Source organism: Mus caroli, unplaced genomic scaffold (assembly GCF_978045245.1).
Source record: "Mus caroli unplaced genomic scaffold, Mus_caroli_1 scaffold_19, whole genome shotgun sequence".
NCBI classification, from domain to species: domain Eukaryota; kingdom Metazoa; phylum Chordata; class Mammalia; order Rodentia; family Muridae; genus Mus; species Mus caroli.
This window is the reverse complement of record NW_028227274.1, coordinates 22531170-22551056: the sequence shown is the minus strand read 5'-3', so window position 1 is coordinate 22551056 and position 19887 is coordinate 22531170. Positions and strand designations below refer to the sequence as shown.

General features: G+C 39.6%; 1 protein-coding gene across 2 annotated transcripts in view; it reads right to left on the bottom strand.

Annotated features, from left to right (window-relative positions):
- Kiaa1328 (KIAA1328 ortholog) overlaps nucleotides 1-19887 on the bottom strand; it is a 324609-nt gene that overhangs the window by 263759 nt on the left and 40963 nt on the right. For both annotated transcript variants that reach the window (XM_085833650.1, XM_085833651.1), the window contains one exon: nucleotides 18774-18889. In XM_085833650.1, the coding sequence (XP_085689776.1) occupies nucleotides 18774-18889 (116 nt within the window). The remainder of the gene's footprint in view (nucleotides 1-18773; nucleotides 18890-19887) is intronic.

The window sequence follows — 19887 nt, the reverse complement described above, 5'->3', positions numbered from 1 at the left end:
TAGCCATTCTGACTGGTGTGAGGTGGAATCTCAGGGTTGTTTTGACTTGCATTTCCCTGATGATTAAGGATGTTGAACATTTTTTCAGGTGCTTCTCTGCCATTCGGTATTCCTCAGGTGAGAATTCTTTGTTCAGTTCTGAGCACCATTTTTTAATGGGGTTATTTGACTTTCTGGAGTCCACCTTCTTGAGTTCTTTATATATATTGGATATTAGTCCCTAATCTGATTTAGGATAGGTGAAGATCCTTTCCCAATCTGTTGGTGGTTTTTTTGTCTTATTGATGGTGTCTTTAGCCTTGCAGAAGCTTTGCAGTTTCATGAGGTCCCACTTGTCAATTCTCAATCTTACAGCACAAGCCATTACTGTTCTATTCAAGAATTTTTCCCCTGTGCCCATATCTTCAAGGCTTTTCCCCACTTTCTCCTCTATAAGTTTCAGTGTCTCTGGTTTTATGTGAAGTTCCTTGATCCACTTAGACTTGATCTTAGTACAAGGAGATAGGAATGGATCGATTCGCATTCTTCTACATGTTAACAACCAGTTGTGCCAGCACCATTAGTTGAAAATGCTGTCTTTCTTCCACTGGATGTTTTTAGCTCCCTTGTCGAAGATCAAGTGACCTAGGTGTGTGGGTTCATTTCTGGGTCTTCAATTCTATTCCATTGGTCTATTTGTCTGTCACTATACCAGTACCATGCAGTTTTTATCACAATTGCTCTGTACTAAAGCTTTAGGTCCGGCATGGTGATTCCACCAGAGGTTCTTTTATCCTTGAGAAGAGTTTTTGCTATCCTAGGTTTCTTGTTATTCCAGATGAATTTGCAGATTGCACTTTCTAATTCATTGAAGAATTGATTTGGAATTTTAATGGGGATTGCATTGAATCTGTAGATTGCTTTTGGCAAGATAGCCATTTTTACAATGTTGATCCTGCCAATCCATGAGCATGGGAGATCTTTCCATCTTCTGAGATCTTCTAGAATTTCTTTCTTCTTCAGAGACTTGAAGTTTTTATTATACAGATCTTTCACTTCCTTAGTTAGAGTCACGCCAAGATATTTTATATTATTTGTGACTATTGAGAAGGGTGTTGTTTCCCTAATTTCTTTCTCAGCCTGTTTATTCTTTGTGTAGAGAAAGGCCATTGATTTGTTTGAGTTAATTTTATATCCAGCTACTTCACCGAAGCTGTTTATCAGGCTTAGGAGTTCTCTGGTGGAATTTTTAGGGTCACTTATATATACTATCATATCATCTGCAAAAAGTGATATTTTGACTTCAACTTTTCCACTTTGTATCCCTTTGATCTCCTTTTGTTGTCGAATTGCTCTGGCTAGGACTTCAAGTACAATGTTGAATAGGTATGGAGAAAGTGGACAGCCTTGTCTAGTCCCTGATTTTAGAGGGATTGCTTCAAGCTTCTCACCATTTACTTTGATGTTGGCTACTAGTTTGCTGTAGATTGCTTTTATCATGTTTAGGTATGGACATTGAATTCCTGATCTTTCCAAGACTTTTATCATGAATGGGTGTTGGATCTTGTCAAATGCTTTTTCCGCATCTAACAAGATGACCATGTGGTTTTTGTCTTTGAGTTTGTTTATATACTGGATTACGTTGATGGATTTCCATATATTGAACCATCCTTGCATCCCTGGGATGAAACCTACTTGGTCAGGATGAATGATTGTTTTGATGTGTTCTTGGATTCAGTTACCAAGAACTTTATTGAGGATTTTTGCATCAATATTCATAAGGGATATTGGTCTGAAGTTTTCTATCTTTGTTGGGTCTTTTTGTGGTTTAGGTATCAGAGTAATTGTGGCTTCATAGAATGAGTTGGGTAGAGTACCTTCTGTTTCTATTTTGTGGAATAGTTTGTGAAGAATTGGGATTAGATCTTCTTTGAAGGTCTGATAGAACTCTGCACTAAATCCATCTGTTCCTGGGCTTTTTTTTGGCTGGGAGACTATTAATGACTGCTTCTATTTCTTTGGGGGATATAGGGCTGTTTAGATCATTAACCTGATCTTGATTCAACTTTGGTACCTGGTATCTGTCTAGGAACTTCTCCATTTCATCCAGGTTCTCCAGTTTTGTTGAGTATAGCCTTTGGTAGAAGGATCTGATGGTGTTTTGGATGTCTTCAGGATCTGTTGTTATGTCTCCTTTTTCATTTCTGATTTTGTTAATTAGGATGCTTTCCCTGTGCCCTCTAGTGAGTCTGGCTAAGGGTTTATCTATCTTGTTGATTTTCTCAAAGAACCAGCTCCTTGATTGATTGATTCTTTGAATAGTTCTTCTTGTTTCCACTTGGTTGATTTCTCCCCTAAGTTTGATTATTTCCTGCCATCTACTCCTCTTGGGTGAATTTGCTTCCTTTTGTTCCAGTGCTTTTAGGTATGTTGTCAAGCTGCTAATGTGTGCTCTCTCTAGTTTCCTTTTGGAGGCACTCAGAGCTATGAGTTTTCCTCTTAGAAATGCTTTCATTGCGTCCCATAAGTTTGGGTATGTTGTGGCTTCATTTTCATTGAACTCTAAAAAGTCCTTAATTTCTTTCTTTATTCCTTCCTTGACCAAGGTATCATTGAGAAGAGTGTTGTTCAGTTTCCACGTGAAGGTTGGCTTTCTATTATTTATTTTGTTATTGAAGATCAGCCTTAGTCCATGGTGATCTGATAGGATGCATGGGACAATTTCAATATTTTTGTATCTGTTGAGGCCTGTTTTGTGACCAATTATGTGGTCAATTTTGGAGAAGGTACCATGAGGTGCTGAGAAGAAGATATATCCTTTTGTTTTAGGATAGAATGTTCTGTAGATATCTGCCAGATCCATTTGATTCATAACTTCTGTTAGTTTCACTGTGTCCCTGTTTAGTTTCTGTTTCCATGATCTGTCCATTGGTAAAAGTGGTGTGTTGAAGTCTCCCACTATTATTGTATGAGGTGCAATGTGTGCTTTGAGATTTACTAAAGTTTCTTTAATGAATGTTGCTGCCTTTGTATTTGGAGCATAGATATTCAGGATTGATAGTTCCTCTTGGAGGATTTTACCTTTGATGAGTATGAAGTGTCCCTCCCTGTCTTTTTTAATGACTTTGGGTTGGAAGTCAATCTTATCAGATATTAGAATGGCTACTCCAGCTTGTTTCTTCATACCATTTGCTTGGAAAATTGTTTTCCAGCCTTTCATTCTGAGGTAGTGTCTATCTTTTTTCTCTGAGATGAGTTTCCTGTAAGCAGCAAAATGTTGGGTCTTGTTTGTGTAGCCAGTTTGTTAGTCTATGTCTTTTTATCGGGGAGTTGAGTCCATTGATATTAAGAGATATTAAGGAAAAGTAATTGTTGTTTCCTGTTATTTTTGTTGTTAAAGTTGGCATTCTGTTCTTGTGGCTGTCTTCTTTTAGGTTTGTTGAGGGATTACCTTCTTGTTGTTTCTAGGGCATGGTTCCTGTCCTTATATTGGTTTTTTTCTGTTATTATCCTTTGAAGGGCTGGATTTGTGGAGAGATAATGTGTGAATTTGGTTTTGTCGTGGAATACTTTGGTTTCTCCATCTATGTTAATTGAGAGTTTGGCTGGGTATAGTAGCCTGGGCTGGAATTTGTGTTCTTTTAGTGTCTGTATAACATCCGTCCAGGATCTTCTGGCTTTCATAGTCTCTGGTGAAAAATCTGGTGTAATTCTGATAGGCTTGCCTTTATATGTTACTTGGCCTTTTTCTCTTACTGCTTTTAGTATTCTATCTTTATTTAGAGCATTTGTTGTTCTGATTATTATGTGTCGGGAGGTATTTCTTTTCTGGTCCAGTCTATTTGGAGTTCTGTAGGCTTCTTGTATGTTCATGGGCATCTCTTTCTTTAGATTTGGGAAGTTTTCTTCTATAATTTTGTTGAAGATGTTTGCTGGTCCTTTGAGTTGAAAAATCTTCATTCTCATCCACTCCTATTATCTGTAGGTTTGGTCTTCTCATTGTGTCCTGTATTTCTTGGATGTTTTGAGTTAGGATCTTTTTGCATTTTACATTTTCCTTGATTGTTGTGCCGATGTTCTCTATGGAATCTTCTGCACCTGAGATTCTCTCTTCCATCTCTTGTATTCTGTTGCTGATGCTCGTATCTATGGTTCCAGATTTCTTTCCTAGGGTTTCTATCTCCAGTGTTGTCTCATTTTGGGTTTTCTTTATTGTGTCTACTTCCCTTTTTAGGTCTAGTATGGTTTTGTTCATTTCCATCATCTGTTTGGATTTGTTTTCCTGTTTTTCTTTAAGGACTTCTACCTGTTTGATTGTGTTATCCTGTTTTTCTTTAAGGATTTGTAACTCTTTAGCAGTGTTCTCCTGCAATTCTTTAAGGGATTTTTGTGCTTCCTCTTTACTGTCTTCTACCTGTTTACCAGTGTTCCTTTGTATTTCTTTAAGTGTGTTATTAAAGTCCTTCTTGAAGTCCTCTACCATCATCATGAGATATGCTTTTAGATCCGTGTCTAGCTTTTCCGGTGTATTGGGGTGCCCTGGACTGGGCAAAGTGGGAGTGCTGGGTTCTGATGATGGTGAGTGGTCTTGGTTTCTGTTAGTAAGATTATTACGTTTACCTTTCGCCATCTGGTAATCTCTGGGGTTAGTTGTTGTCGTTGTCACTGTTTAAAGATTGGAGCAGAAGCTGTGTTCCACTCACCAGCAGTCTCAAAATCCTGTGGCGGGGGTCGTGGGTAGCTGGCGGGTGTCAGCCGACCCTGTGCTCTAGCTACCCCGGTGCTGGTCCGGCCGGAATAGGCCTGTGGTCCTACTCAGGCCGGTTTTCTGCTTCCCTAACTAATGCAGTCTCAGGTCCCGTGCGCAATTGGATTGGAGCAAAAGCTGTATTCCACTCACCAGAAGTCTTAAGATCCTGTGGCGGGTGTTGTGGGTAGCTGGCGAGTGTCAGCCTGCGCCCTAGCTACCCCGGTGCTTTTCTCTTCTTTCTTTTTTTAAAAAAATTTTTATTGGATATATTGGCTATTTTCTTTTTCCCCCCACATTTTTTATTAGATATTTTCTTCATTTACATTTCAAATGCTATCCCAAAAGTCCCCTATACCCTCCCCCCACCCTGCTCCCCTACTCACTCACTTTGGCCCTGGCATTTCCCTGTACTGGGGCATATAAAGTTTGCTAGGCCAAGGGGCCTCTCTTCCCAATGATGGCTGAGTAGGGGCGGGGGGTGGGGGGTGGGGGGTGGGGTGGGGGTAACTGATTAGTTCATATTGTTGTTCCACCTATAGGGTTGCAGACCCCTTCAGCTCTTGGGCACTTTCTCTACCTCCTATATTGTGAGCCCTGTGTTCCATACAATAGATGACTGTGAGCATCTACTTCTGTATTTGCCAGGCACTGGCAAAGCCTCACAGGAGTCAGCTATAGGGTCCCTTCAGCAAAATCTTGCAGGCATATGCAATAGTATCTGCATTTGGTGGCTGATTATGGGATGGACCCCCGGGTGGCGCAGTCTCTGGATGGTCAATACTTTCATCTTATCTCCAAATTTTATCTCTGCAACTCCTTTCATGGATATTTAATTCCATATTCTAGGGAGGAATGAAGTATTCACACGTTGGTCTTCCTTCTTGATTTTCTTGTGTTTTAGAAGTTGTATCTTGGGTAATCTAGGTTTCTGGACTAATATCCACTTATCAGTGAGTGCATATCAAGTGAGTTCTTTTGTGATTGGGTTACCTCACTCAGGATGATATGCCCCAGTTACATCCATTTGCCCAAAAATTTCATGAATTCATTGTTTTTAAGAGCTGAGTAGTACTCCATTGTGTAAAAGTACCACATTTTCTGTATCCATTCCTCTGATGAGGGACATCTGGGTTCTTTCCAGCTTCTGGCAATTATAAATAGGGCTGCTATGAACATAGTGGAGCATGTATCCTTATAACCAGTTGGAACATCTTTTGCCCAGGAGAGGTATTCCTGGATCTAGCTAGAGTACTATGTCCAGTTTTCTGAGGAAGCACCAGAATGATTTCCAGCAATGGAGGAGTGTTCCTCTTTCTCTACATCCTCACCAGCATCTGCTGTCACATGAACTTTTGATCCTAGCCATTCTGACTGGTGTGCGGTGGAATCTCAGGGTTGTTTTGATTTGCATTTCCCTGATGATTAAGGATATTGAACATATTTTCAAGTGCTTCTCAGCCCCTTGGTATTCCTCAGTTGAGATTTCTTTGTTTAGCCTCTGTACCCCATTTTATAATGGGATTATTTGAATTTCTGGAGTTCAGCATCTTGAGCTCTTTGCATACATTGGATATTAGTCCCCTATCAGATTTAAGATTAGTAAAAATTCTTTCCCAAGCTGTTGGTCTTTTTGTCTTATTGACAATATCTTTTGCCCTACAGAAGCTTTGCAATTTTATGAGGTCCCATTTGTCAACTCTTGATCTTACAGCACAGGCCATTGCTGTTCTGTTTAGAATTCTTTCCACTGTGCCCATATCTTCAAGGGGTTTCCCCACTTTCTCCTTTATAAATTTCAGTGTCTATGGTTTTATATGGAGTTCTTTGATCCACTTAGACTTGACCTTTGTACAAGGAGATAAGAATGGATCAATTCGCATTCTTCTACATGATAACTGCCAGTTGTGCCAGCACCATTTGTTGAAAATGCTGTCTTTTTTCCACTGGAAGGATTTAGCTCCCTTGTCAAATATCAAATGACCATAGGTGTGTGGGTTCATTTCTGGGTCTTCAATTCTATTCCATTGATCTACCTGTCAGTCACTGTACCAGTACCATGCAGTTTTTATCACAATTGCTCTGTAGTACAGCTTGAGGTCAGGCATGGTGATTCCCTCAGAGGTTCTTTTATTGTTGAGAATAGTTTTCAATATACTAGGTTTTTTGTTATTCCAGATGAATTTGCAAATTGCCCTTTCTAACTCAGTGAAGAATTGAGTTGGAATTTTGATGGGGATTGCATTAAATCTTTAGATTGCTTTCGGCACGATAGCCATTTTTACTATATTGATCCTACCAATCCATGAGCATGGGAGATCTTTCCATCTTCTGAGATCTTCCATTTCTTTCTTCTGAGACTTGAAGTTCTTGTCATATAGATCTTTCACTTCCTTAGTGAGAGTCACACCAAGGTATGTAATATTATTTGTGACTATTATGAAGGGTGTTGTTTCCCTATATTCCTTCTCATCCTGTCAATCCTTTGTGTAGAGAAAGTCCCCTGATTTGTTTGAGTTAATTTTATATCCATCTACTGAGCTGAAGCTGTTTATCAAGTTTAGGAGTTCTCTGGTGGAATTTTTAGGGTCACTTATATATACTATCATATCATCTGCAAAAAGTGATATTTTGACTTCTTCCTTGCCAATTTGTATCCCCTTGATCTCCTTTTGTTGTGGAATTGCTCTGGTTAGGACTTCAAGTACTATATTGAATAGGTAGGGAGAAAGTGGGCAGCCTTGTCTAGTCCCTGATTTTAGTGGGATTGCTTCGAGTTTCTCTCCATTTAGTTTGATGTTGGCTACTGGTCTGCTTTATATTGCTTTTATTATTTTTAGGTATGGGCCTTGAATTCCTGATCTTTCCATTAGTTTTATCATGAAGGGGTGTTGGATTTTGTCAAATGCTTTCTCAGCATCTAACAAGATGATTATGTGATTTTTCTCTTTGAGTTTGTTTATATAGTGCATTAGGTTGATGGATTTCTATATATTAAACCATCCCTGCATCCCTGGGATGAAGCCTACTTGATTATGTAGAATGATCGTTTTGATGTGTTCTTGGATTTGGTTTGCGAGGATTTTATTGAGTATTTTTGCATAGATATTCATAAGGGAAATTGCTCTGAAGTTCTCTTTCTTTGTTGGATCTTTGTGTGGTTTAGGTATCAGAGTAACTGTGCCTTCATAGAATGAATCGGGTAGAGTACCTTCTGTTTCTATTTTGTGGAATAGTTTGAGCAGAGTTGGAATTAGGTCTTCTTTGAAGGTCTGATAGAACCCTGCACTAAACCCATCTGGACCTGTGCTGTTTTTGGTTGGGAGACTATTAATGACTGCTTATATTTCTTTAGGGAAGATGGGACTGTTAAGATCTTTAATCTGATCCTGATGTGGTACCTGGTATCTGTCTAGGAAGTTGTCCATTTCATCCAGGTTTTCCAGTTTTGTTGAGTATAGCCTTTTGTAGTAGGCTCTGATGATGTTTTGGATTTCCTCATTATCTGTTATGTCTCCTTTTTCATTTCTGATTCTATCTTGTTGATTTTCTCAAAGACTCGTTTGGTTCATTCTTTGAATAGTTCTTCTTGTTTCCACTTGGTTGATTTCAGCCCTAAGTTTATTTCCTGCCGTCTACTCCTCTTGGGTGAATTTGCTTCCTTTCGTTGTCAAGCTTCTAAATGTGCTGTCAGACTGCTAGTGTATGCTCTCTGTCATTTCTTTTTGGAGGTACTCAGAGCTGAGTTTTCTTCTAAAGACTGCTTTCATTGTGTCCCATAAATTTGGGTATGTTGTGGCTTCATTTTCATGGAACTCTAAAAAGTCTTTAATTTCTCTATTTCTTCCTTGACCAAGGTATCATTGAGTAGTGTGTTGTTCAGTTTCCACGTGAATGTTGGTTTTCTATTATTTATGCTGTTATTGAAGATCAGCCTTAGTCCGTGGTGATCTGATAGGATGCATGGAATAATTTCAATATTTTTGTATCTGTTGAGGCCTGTTTTGTGACCAATTATATGGTCAATTTTGGAGGAGGTACCATGAGGTGCTGAGAAGAAGGTATATCCTTCCTCTTTAAGGGCTTCTACTTGTTTAGCAGTGTTCTCCTGTATTTAAGTGAGTTATTAATGCCCTTCTTAAAATCTTCTACTACCATCATGAGATATGATTTTAAACCCGCATCTTGCTTCTCAGGTGTGTTGGGGTATCCAGGACTCGTTGTGGTGGGCGTACTGGGTTCTGATGATTTCCAGTGTTCTTGGTTTCTTTTAGTAAGATTCTTATCTTTTAGTAAAATTCTTAAGTTTGCCTTTTGCCATCTGGAAATCTCTGGTGTTAATGTTCAAGCTGTCTCTGGTTGGAGCCTGTTCCTCCTGTGATTCTGTTAGCCTCTGTCAGCACTCCTGGGAGTCCAACTCTCTCCTGAGTTCCAGTGGTCAGAGCACTCTCTGCAGGCAAGCTCTCCTCTTTCAGGGGAGGTGTCCAGCAGTCTGGAGCTTTGATCCCCCTCCTGAGTTCTGGGGTCAGAACTCTCCTCTGGCAAGGAATGTGCCCAGGGGTCTGGGTCTCAGCTCCACCTCCTGGCTGAGGATGACAGTCCAATGGGACTCTGTTGTTTCTGCTGAAACAAGAGTTAGAGGCTTTTCTCTAGAGGATGACCAGTGGGGTCTATGTCTCAGTGGACGACCACACACCAATGCATACATGGGCAACACTAGACAAAATCGACACACACACACACAAGGAACACACAGCATACAGTTGGAAGCAAGATATATCCTGAGGGAGCATAGGGGAAATTGAAAGGAATGAGGGAGTGGCCATGGACAAAATATATTTTATATATTCTCTTAACATTTCACACACACACACACGTACACGTGTGTGTGTGTGAAATGTTAAAATAATAATATATACATGTATATATATTTCATATGTACATATGAAATGTTAAGAGGATACTATTTCTAAAAATGGAAGGGAAGTACTTTGTTTCTGATGCAGCAATACAACAGACAAACACTCTCCTCAAAATATTCTTGGTTTTCTTCAGTGAGCAACCAATAGATACCAGCTCCACAGAGCTTAGAAGCAGCCCAAGCATTTGTATAATAGAATAAAAACTACCCCAACCCTGGTGAAGAAAGGCAGATGAATGGAAAACAAAGTGACCAATCATCCCCTCCTGCATGTTCTCAGTACAGCTCACAAGAGAGATTCCATCTTTTAGTCAGTGACTACTACAGAGCCTAGTTACTCTTTACAGACATGATAAATACAACAGTTCATATTCCAACAATCCTGCAAAGGAGGCATCATTAGATACAAAAGATGATTCACAGGTTCAGGAACTTTTTGGGGTAGAGATACGGCTAAAAGGTACAGCACCTGCTGAGGTTCTGAACTCAGTCTCCAATTTTATCAGCAGTAGGGGACACAGGCTGAGGAAATGGCTTCGTTTGTAAAGTGTTTGCTGAGCTGGCATTACAACCTGAGTTCAAATCTCCAGCGTGCTTGTCAATGGCATGCACTATAATCCCAGGAATGGGTAGGTAGGGACATGCACATTCCTGAGCTCACTGGCCTGCTTGTCTAGACAAATCTAGTTCCAAGTTCAGTGACAGACTGTTCCAAAAAAGAAGGTGGACAAGGATTAAAGAAAACACCTGACCTCTACCTGTGGTGCCTCCACACATACGAACAACTGTGCATGGACAAATGTACCATGTGCATGTGTGCAGCATGAGTGTGCACGCACAGACACACACACCGGTTGGGGGAGTGATGACAATATTACTCAGTAACTGTCTTTTGTAGTCAATGAAAAACAAAGATGTATTTACTCTAATAAGCACTGTGCTTCAGACCTGTTTCTTCACACTTCAATGATGCTACCAGATCTCAGACTTGACTGTCCTTCTACAAGTTTACTAATGCCATCAATCTGAGTCATTCTCTAGAAATACGAGTTCAAATATTAATTAACTTTTCTAAAACGTACATCTATTACGTTACAATATTCAAATGCCTATGTTTCAGAATTAGAGTTGGGCAAATTATTCTTTAAGTGTGAGATTCTCTCTCCTTTCACAAAAAGGTAGGCAAAAGTTCCACAAGGTTCAAGAGACCATGTGGCACTGAAAAGGACACTTATGGCAAAGTATTCACTTGTTCAAAGACTGAAAATTATCAATGATTTTTATGCTTTAATAAACTAATTTTGTATTTAAAAACTATGCCATACCCTACCCCTATGCAAACATTTAAAATACCTTCCCTTTTCACTAAAAAATTAGTCTGTATAGTTAATCAGTTATTAGATCTTTAAAAAAACTAATCTGGTATAACATACCTTAAAAATGTCCCAAACTATAATTCATTGTTATGGTGCCTCACACAGAGATAAACTTTAAAATGAACTGAGATTATCTGACAAAATGTAGATGAGCCTGAAGCATTCATGTGTGCTAGGTAAATGTAACTGTAGTTAAAATTATATTGTTTTAAATTACAAGCTCATTTTATGTTTTGAAGTTTTATGGAGTTTTATGTACTGTAAAATCATCTGTATTAACCTCTGACAGGTTTATTCTCTTAAGGAGATTTGTACCTGTGCAATATACTTGTAACAAAAAATCCTGAGTATCATTGTTTGTATCATTTCTTTCTCCCTTTTGACAATAAACTTCTATAAACATGACCCTTCATTTGTGATTTAAAATGTCTTAAAGGAATTACATCAACTAGTCCATCTTAACTGTTGCAATACCAGCATTTACTCCCATCTCTCATTCATAGTTCAAACAATGCTTAGACCAGCTCCCTGCTTACTATATATGAAGCAGATACAAGTCTCATGTTTGACCTCAGGACCTCACGTATGTCCTCTTCCTAGCAGAGGGTCAGGTAATGAATATTTTTGACTAAGTGAATCCCAGTTGATGCAATTACTAGAGCGCAAAAGTAACTAAAGATAATGCATAAGAGACACAGCTAGAAGTAATGTTGAGTCTTGACCTAAGTCTTGGGAAAACCATTACATACTGTGCTACTACAAGGCATCTGGGCTATCTTAATACATGCTTTCCAGAAGAAACCATGGGCATGAGGAGTTTATACAACTTCAGCACTGAAAAAAAAAAATCATTCTGCAGAGTACCATGTCACCATTGCCTACTAAAATTACATGCTACCTTCTAATGGGAAGCTACAAAAGTTTCTAAGTATAATACTATACAAACATGGACTTAATATTCTAATACCTATCTTACCCTCTTTCCTTAACTTACCCTGATGCCATTAGATGTTGTAGAACATTTTGTCCCAGGAAGATCAAAATATCAACACTTTTTCTTCATATAAAAGTGAGTTCTATATTCCCTGATTTTGTACCAGAGTTGAAGGCTAACTTCAGTCTCCTTCTCTCTCACTGCTTGCTAACTCTCCCCAAGTGAGACAAGCCGCACACTTACCTTTTCAGCCTCCTTTGCTGATAGCAAAGCTACATAACACCAGTAATATCATAAAAGACTATCAGATGAGAAAATAACAGGATACACAGATTAAGGATTTTTGTTTTGTTTTCTCTTCTTTTTAAATGGAGAGGACTTACAGTTGCCAAAAACTCTGGTCCATTTTCTCCCTACCCTAGTTAAAATATGTTCCTTTGTTTGGTTGGTTATTTGTTTGTTTTTTGTTTTATGTTTTTGGGTTTTTTTTTTTTGGTTTGTTTTTTGGTTGTTGTTGTTTTATTTGTTTCTGTTTTATTTTGAATATTTTTTAATTTACATTTCAAATGTCATACCTGTTCCGGGTTTCCCGGCTTCCAGAAACCCCTTATCTCATCCTCCCTGCCCCTGCTTCTATGAGGGTGTTCCTCCACGTATCCACCCACTCCTACCTCCCCACCCTTGATTCCCCTACACTGAGGTATCCATCAAGCCTTCATAGGACCAAGGACCTCTCCTCCCATTGATGCATGACAAGGCCATCCTCTGCTACATATGCAGCTGGAGCTATGTGAACTCCTTTGTTGATAGCTTAGTCCCTGGAAGCTCTGGGAGGGTCTGGATGGTTGATGTTGTTGTTCTTCGTATGGGATTGCAATCCCATTTAACTCCTTCAGTCCTTTCTCTAACTCCTCTATTGAAGACCCTGCACTCAGTCCAGTGGTTGGCTGCAAATATCTGCCTCTGTATTTGTAAGGCTCTGGAAGGGCCTCTCAGGAGACAGCCATATCAGGCTCCTTTCAGCATGCACTTCTTGGCATCCACAATAGTGTCTGGGTTTGGTAACTGTATATTGAATGAATCCCCAGGTGGAACAGTCACTGGATAGCCTTTCCTTCAGTCTCTGCTCTATAGTTTATCTCAATATTTGCTCCTGTGAGTATTTTGTTTTCCTTCTAAGAAGGACTGAAGCACGAACACTTTGGTATCACTTCTCCCTGAGCTTCATGTGGTCTGTGAAATGTATCTTGGTTACATGGAGCTTTTGGACTAATATCCACTTACTAGTGATTGCATTCCAAGTGTGTTCTTTTGTGATTGGGTTACCTCACTCAGGATAATTATAGTCCAGATCCATCCATTTGCCTAAGAATTTCATAAATTCATTGGGTTTTTTTTTCAATTTTTTATTAGACATTTTCTTCATTTAATTTCAAATGCTCTCCCGAATCTCCCCCACCCTGCCCCCTACCCGCCCACTCCCACTTTTTGGCCCTGGCATTCCCTTGTACTGGGGCATATAAAGTTTACAAGACCAAGGGGCCTCTCAAATTCATTGTTTTTAATAGCTGAGTAGTACTCCATTGTGTAAATGTACCACATTTTCTGTATCCATTCCTCTGTTAAGGGACATCTGGGTTCTTTCCAGCTTTTGGCTACTATAAATAAGAATGTGATGAACACAGTGGAGCATGTGTCCTTATTACATGTTGGAGCATCTTCTGGGTATATGCCCAAGAGTGGTATTGCTGGATCTAGCAGTAGTACTACGTCCAATTTTCTGAGGAACTGCCAGACTGATTTCCAGAGTGGTTGTACCAGCTTGCAATTCCACCAGCAATGGAGGAGTATTCCTCTTTCTCCACGTCCTCACCAGCATCTGCTGTCACCTGAGTTTTTACCTTAGCCATCTGACTGCTGTGAGGTGGAATCTCAGGGTTGTTTTGATTTGCATTTCCCTGATTAAGGATGTTGAACATTTTTTTAGATGCATCTCAGCCCTTCGGTATTCCTCAGGTGAGAATTCTTTGTTTAGCTCTGTACCCCATTTTTAAATAAGGTTATTTGGTTTTCTGGAGTCTAACTTTTTGAATTGTTTGTATTTATTGGATATTAGCCCCCTATTGAATACAGGATTGCTAAAGATCTTTTCCCAATCTGATGGCTGCCTTTTTGTCTTACTGACAGTGTCCTTTGCCTTACAGCTTTGCAATTTTATGAGGTCCCAGCACAAGCCATTGGTGTTCTATTCAGGAATGTTTCCCCTGTGCCCATATCTTTGAGACTCTTCCCCACTTTCTCCTCTATAAGTTTCAATATATCTGGTTTTATGTGGATGTCCTTGATCCACTTGGACTTGATCTTTGTACAAGGAGATAAGAATGGGTCCATTTGTATTTTTCTACATGCTAACTTCCAGTTGGACCAGCACCATTTGTTGAATTTCCACTGGATGGTTTTAGCTCCTTTGTCAAATATCAAGTAACCATGTATGTGTGGGTTCATTTCTGTGTCTTCAATTCTATTCTTGCCAACCAAATCCAAGAACACATCAAAACAATTATTCATTTACCATGATCAAGTAGACTTCATCAAAGGGAGGCAGGGATGGTTCAACATACAGAAATCCATCCAAGTAATTCACTACATAAACAAACTCAAAGAGAAAAAAAAACACATGATCATTTCATTAGATGCCTAAGAAGCATTTGACAAAATTTAGCATCCCTTCATGTTAAAAGTCTTGGAAAGATCAGGAATTCAAGGCCCATACCTAAACATAATAAAAGCAATATACAGCAAACCAGTAGCCAACATCAAACTAAATGGGGGGAAACTTGAAGCAATCCCACTAAAATCAGGGACTAGACAAGGCTGCCCACTGTCTCCCTATCTATTCAACATAATACTTAAAGTTGTAGCTAAAGCAATTAAGACAGCAAAAGGAGGTCAACGGGATACAAATTGGAAAGGAAGAAGTCAAAATCTCACTATTTGCAGATGATATGAATGTATACTTAAGTGACCCAAAAAATTCCATCAGAGAATTCCTAAATCTGATAAACAACTTCAGCAAAGTGGCTGAATATAAAATTAACTCAAACCAATCAGTAGCCTTCCTCTACTCAAAGGATAAACAGGCTAAGAAAGAAATAATGGAAACGACACCCATCACAATAGTCACAAATAATATTACATACCTCGATGTTACTCTAACCAAGCAAGTTAAAGATCTGTATAAGAACTTCAAGTCTCTGAAGAAAGAAATCGAAGAAGAGCTCAGAAGATGGAAAGATCTCCTATGCTAATGGATTGGCAGGATCAATATAGTAAAAATGTCCATCTTTCCTAAAGCAATCTACAGATTCAATGCAATCCCCATCAAAATTCCAAATCAATTCTTCATAGAGTTAGAAAGAGCAACTTGCAAATTCATTTGGAATAACAAAACACCCAGGATATTGAAAACTATTCTCAACAATAAAAGAACTTCTGGGGGAAATCACCATCCTTGCCCTCAAGCTGTATTACAGAGCAATAGTGATAAAAACGGCATGGTATTGGTATAGAGACAGGCAGGAAATGTGTTCCTTTGAACTGGAATAGCCATTAGAAGCTAGAACTGTAAAGTGGTCAACACTGATAACTTTAAAACCCCAAATCATGAGAGAGGCCATCTCTTTCAAGTTCTTATGTGAAAAACAGACCCTTTAAATAAAATTTTCATTCAATTTCTAAACTACTATTTTTGTAATGTACTAGCTAGCCAAAGTACATTGTGAATTTTCAGTAAATAGCATTTCTCTTACTTGGAAAGCAAGAACATGGTCTCTGACCTAAGGGCTGACATTCTTAGATTCATGAAGCTCAAACAGGCCGGAAGAGGCCCAAAATGATTACCAAGGCACTATAGTGGAGGGACAGAGAGTCAGAGCAAGAAAGTCAGACTGAAAGAGGCAGAGACAGACAAACAGAAACACAGAGAAAAAGATACAAAGAAAGAGAGAAACAGAGCATCAGAATCAGAGAGAGGGAGAGAACAGAAAGAAGCTAATTTTTTACTAATATGGCATTAATAATCCTTATACTCTGCAGTCAAAAGTAAAAATTCAAACTGCATTAATTTTCTATTTGAAAAATAGAAGTTCAGAACTCATTTTTTAAAGTTATGGTTTTGTGATTTTTAAGCTAGTTAATTTATCATTAAGATCAGACTTTTCTAATTTCTTTTTAAAAAAGAATACATGATTATTCTCAATGCAAGACCATGTCTATTACTTGCAGGATCTTTGAAATACTAACCATCAAGTCAGTAATGTACAGGCAATAAGGACAATGGTTCTTTCAAGCATTCACACACTGGTTTTGATGGCAGATCTACCATACTCTGTTTAGCTGTTTCTCTCTTCCATAAAGAAAGTACATAAATATGGGTATTTTAATTCATATGTCCTTCTAAGTAAAACCTTTTACCTTTAAATATGTTTCTACAGGGGCTACAGAAATCATACAGTAGTTAGGAGTATGGAAAACCTCTGGTATTTAAGGTTCAAGTCCAGCAGGACTTAGCCTCTGGGATCGGCTCAGTATGGAAAACTCCCTTCATTGGCAGGGTTTTTGCTTCTCTGACTTTGTCTGGGAATTCTAATCCCCACATATTCCTCTACTCTAGGAATATCGCATAGCCTCAATTAGATTATAAGATCAATTTCCTTTCTCCTGATAAGAACCTGCTTAGGCAGCACCTGAGATTCTTAATGGGCTTCTACATGCTAATTAGGCATTTTTTTGGTATCTTATGCCCTCAGCTAATGTCCTTTGCCCATCCTAGATGTCCCTATCCTCAGTCCTCCAAAACTTTATAAGTCTTGAATCAGCCTAAGTAAAGTTGATCTGCCTCCTGATAGCTGGTCCAAGTATGAACATTTACAGTGTGTACTCACAGGGCTTCCAACCCTCCCCCTTTCTTGTTCTTTCTGCTCCCACTGTCCTCATCATCGAGACCAAGGAGACTCACATAGGAGTACTTACTGCTCTTTCAGAGGCACTTAGCACCATTTGGGGTGGCTACAAAACAACTATAACTCCAGCTCCAAGGGATCCTTTCTCTGTCCTCCATGGGCCCTGTCCTCACACAAAGCCATGGTGCAGATACATATAATTTCAACAAAAAGCAAATCTTAAAAAATGTTTTTACTTTATTTTTATACAAACAATGCACTCTGTACATGCACACATGCACATGCTTGTGCAAACACACACATACACATACCTTTCTAACTCTAAATTGCAAAGCTTTCTGCTCTATGACATTGTTGGTTTTACAGTAATATAAACATTTATCAACCACAACACCTAAATAAGGCTGGTGTTGTAACTTCTAGATTTTTCTCTTTCACTCTAGTGTTTATAACAGAGTAGGATACCTTTGAACTGTTTAAACTTTACCTTGGAAGAAATCTAAATACAGAGGTTAAGACTCCATTACAGTAGTAGGCAGGATTTAATAAGACCCAATATCTTATGGTAATGCCCAGATTTCTTACCATAGGTTTTAGTTGACAAATCAGCAGAGTAATAGCAGCAGAGAGGCTAGGTGGCCTTACAAGGACAAAGGAAGCACTAGCACATGCTACTAAATGTCTTTCTGACTGTCTAGAAATGGTAGCACATGCAGATGTACAAGTGTCCAAGTGAGGACGCCTCAGTCTCACTGGGAGAGTGAAGAAAGCAGTCACAAGTGGGGAGGGAGGGAGAGATTTGGGAGGGAAAGTGGATGGGGTCAGGGCTGGGAGGAGAGGGGAACCTGATCTGATATTGGGTGACGGAAAAGGACTGAAGCCCTGAGGGCCAGCAGAAAGAATGGAAACATGCAACCTCAGGAAATAGGAGGTTGGGGGAACCCTCCAGAATGCACCAGAGATCTGGGAGGTAAGAGACTCTCAGGAATCAAAGGGAGGGACCATACATGAAATGCCTGACAGCAGGGAGAAGGAACTTATAGAGCCCACCTCCAGCAGGAAGACAGGGCATCAAATGAGGGATGGGGTTGCTATCCCACAGTCACATCTCTGACCCATAATTGTTCCTGTTTGAAAGAATTACTGGAATGGAAATGGAGAGGAGCCTGAGGAAAAGAAGGTCCAGTGACAGACAAGTCCAAAGTGGGATCCAGCTCAAGGGGAGGTCCCAAGGCTTGATACTATTACTGAGGCTATGGAGAGCTCACAAAAAGCACCTATCATGACTGCCCTCCGAAAGACTCAAGATGCAGCTGTGAAAGAGTCAGATGCAGATATCTGCACCCAACCAATGAACAGAAGCAGCTGACCCCTGTTCTTGAATTAGGGAAGGCTGAAAGAAGCTGAGGAGAAGGGCAATCCTGTAGGAGGACCAGCAGTCTCAATTAATCTGGACTCCCGAGATCTCTCAAACACAACACCAGACAGCACACACCAGCTGATATGAGGCCCCCAACACACATAGAGTAGAGGACTTTGGGGTCTGTGTTCATTCAGAGATAATGCACCTAACCCTTAAGAGACAGGAGGCCTCTCCCAGGGAGTTTAGATATCAGGTGTGGTGGGAGGTTGTGAGTGGAGACATCTTCGTGGAGACAGGAGCATGGGGAGGAGGTATGGGATATGGAGCAGATGGAGGGTAGATGGGGGTGAGGTGAGGAATGGAATATGGAGTGTAATAAATAAATTAATTTTAAAAAACCAAGTATAACAAATATTTCTCTGGTTTTTAAAATTTCTTCATACAAGAGTCAAATCTGCTGGACATAAATGAAAGTCACTTTCAAAAGGATATCTTCCCTTTCTTTGATGATCAGTTCATTCTGCTCTTCTAACTGCCGGATCTTCTTCTCAAAGGACTCCTGCTCAGTTTTCAGCCGTTCCTCTGTCACCTCCTTTTCTTCACTTACTCTAAAAAGAAATATCCCCCCCACAAAAAAAAAAATGGAGGAAAAAAAAAGTCCATCAGAATAAAGCCACATGCCTAAAGTTGCAGCTCATCTAAAATACATTTCCACAAAGGCACACATGATTCTTAGGGAGCTTCTGTGGTTTCAGTTTCCTCAAATTTGCAACATCTATGCTCCAAATTTTAAAAGATATGTAAAGAAAACATCTGGAATCCTAGTCTACATTTGTCGTTGAAGCAATGTCAGAGCACAAAGAAACAATCAAAGCTCCCAGCCTCCACCCCATCTAGACAGTAATGCAGTCAACAAAGGGTGATCTAGTGAAGGGAGCAGCTGGCCTGATACCAGAAGGAAGGAAACTTCGAGAAGTGCATGCCCAGTGCTGGCTTACTAATTCTTGGGAAGAAAAACAATAGCTTACACGTGAAAGTTTACCACCATCCTCAATTAGTGACCCTTCAGATGACTTCCTCAAAACACCCATAAACTCTCATCTTACTTAATATGAAAAGAACTAACAGGACTAGCAATCATACCAGAGTGAGTGAATTCCTCTTGAAATCTTATATTTTACTTTAAATATTATTGCATAGTTTACATTCCTCTGTAAGATAATCTTATGTTTTAATATCAAAAGCCCTCTGTGGTAGTTTGAATAAGAATGCCCCCACAGGCTTATATATTCAAATGTTTAGCCAGGAATGATACTATCTAAGAAGGACTAGGAGGTGTGGCATTGCTGGAATCCCCGTGGCCTTTCTGTAGGAAGTGCATCACTGGGGATGGGGCAGGAGTGGGCTTTGAGGTCAAGCGCTTTTCTCTGTGCCTATGGATCAGGATGCAGCTCTCAGCTCTGCTCCAGTGCCATGTATGCTGCCCTGCTTCCACCGGGATGATAATGGACTAAACCTCTGAAACTGCAAGCTAAGTCCCAATGAAATATTTTCTAAGAGTTTCCTTGGGGAAACAGAGGAAGAGCAGATCTGGGGGGGCCAGGGA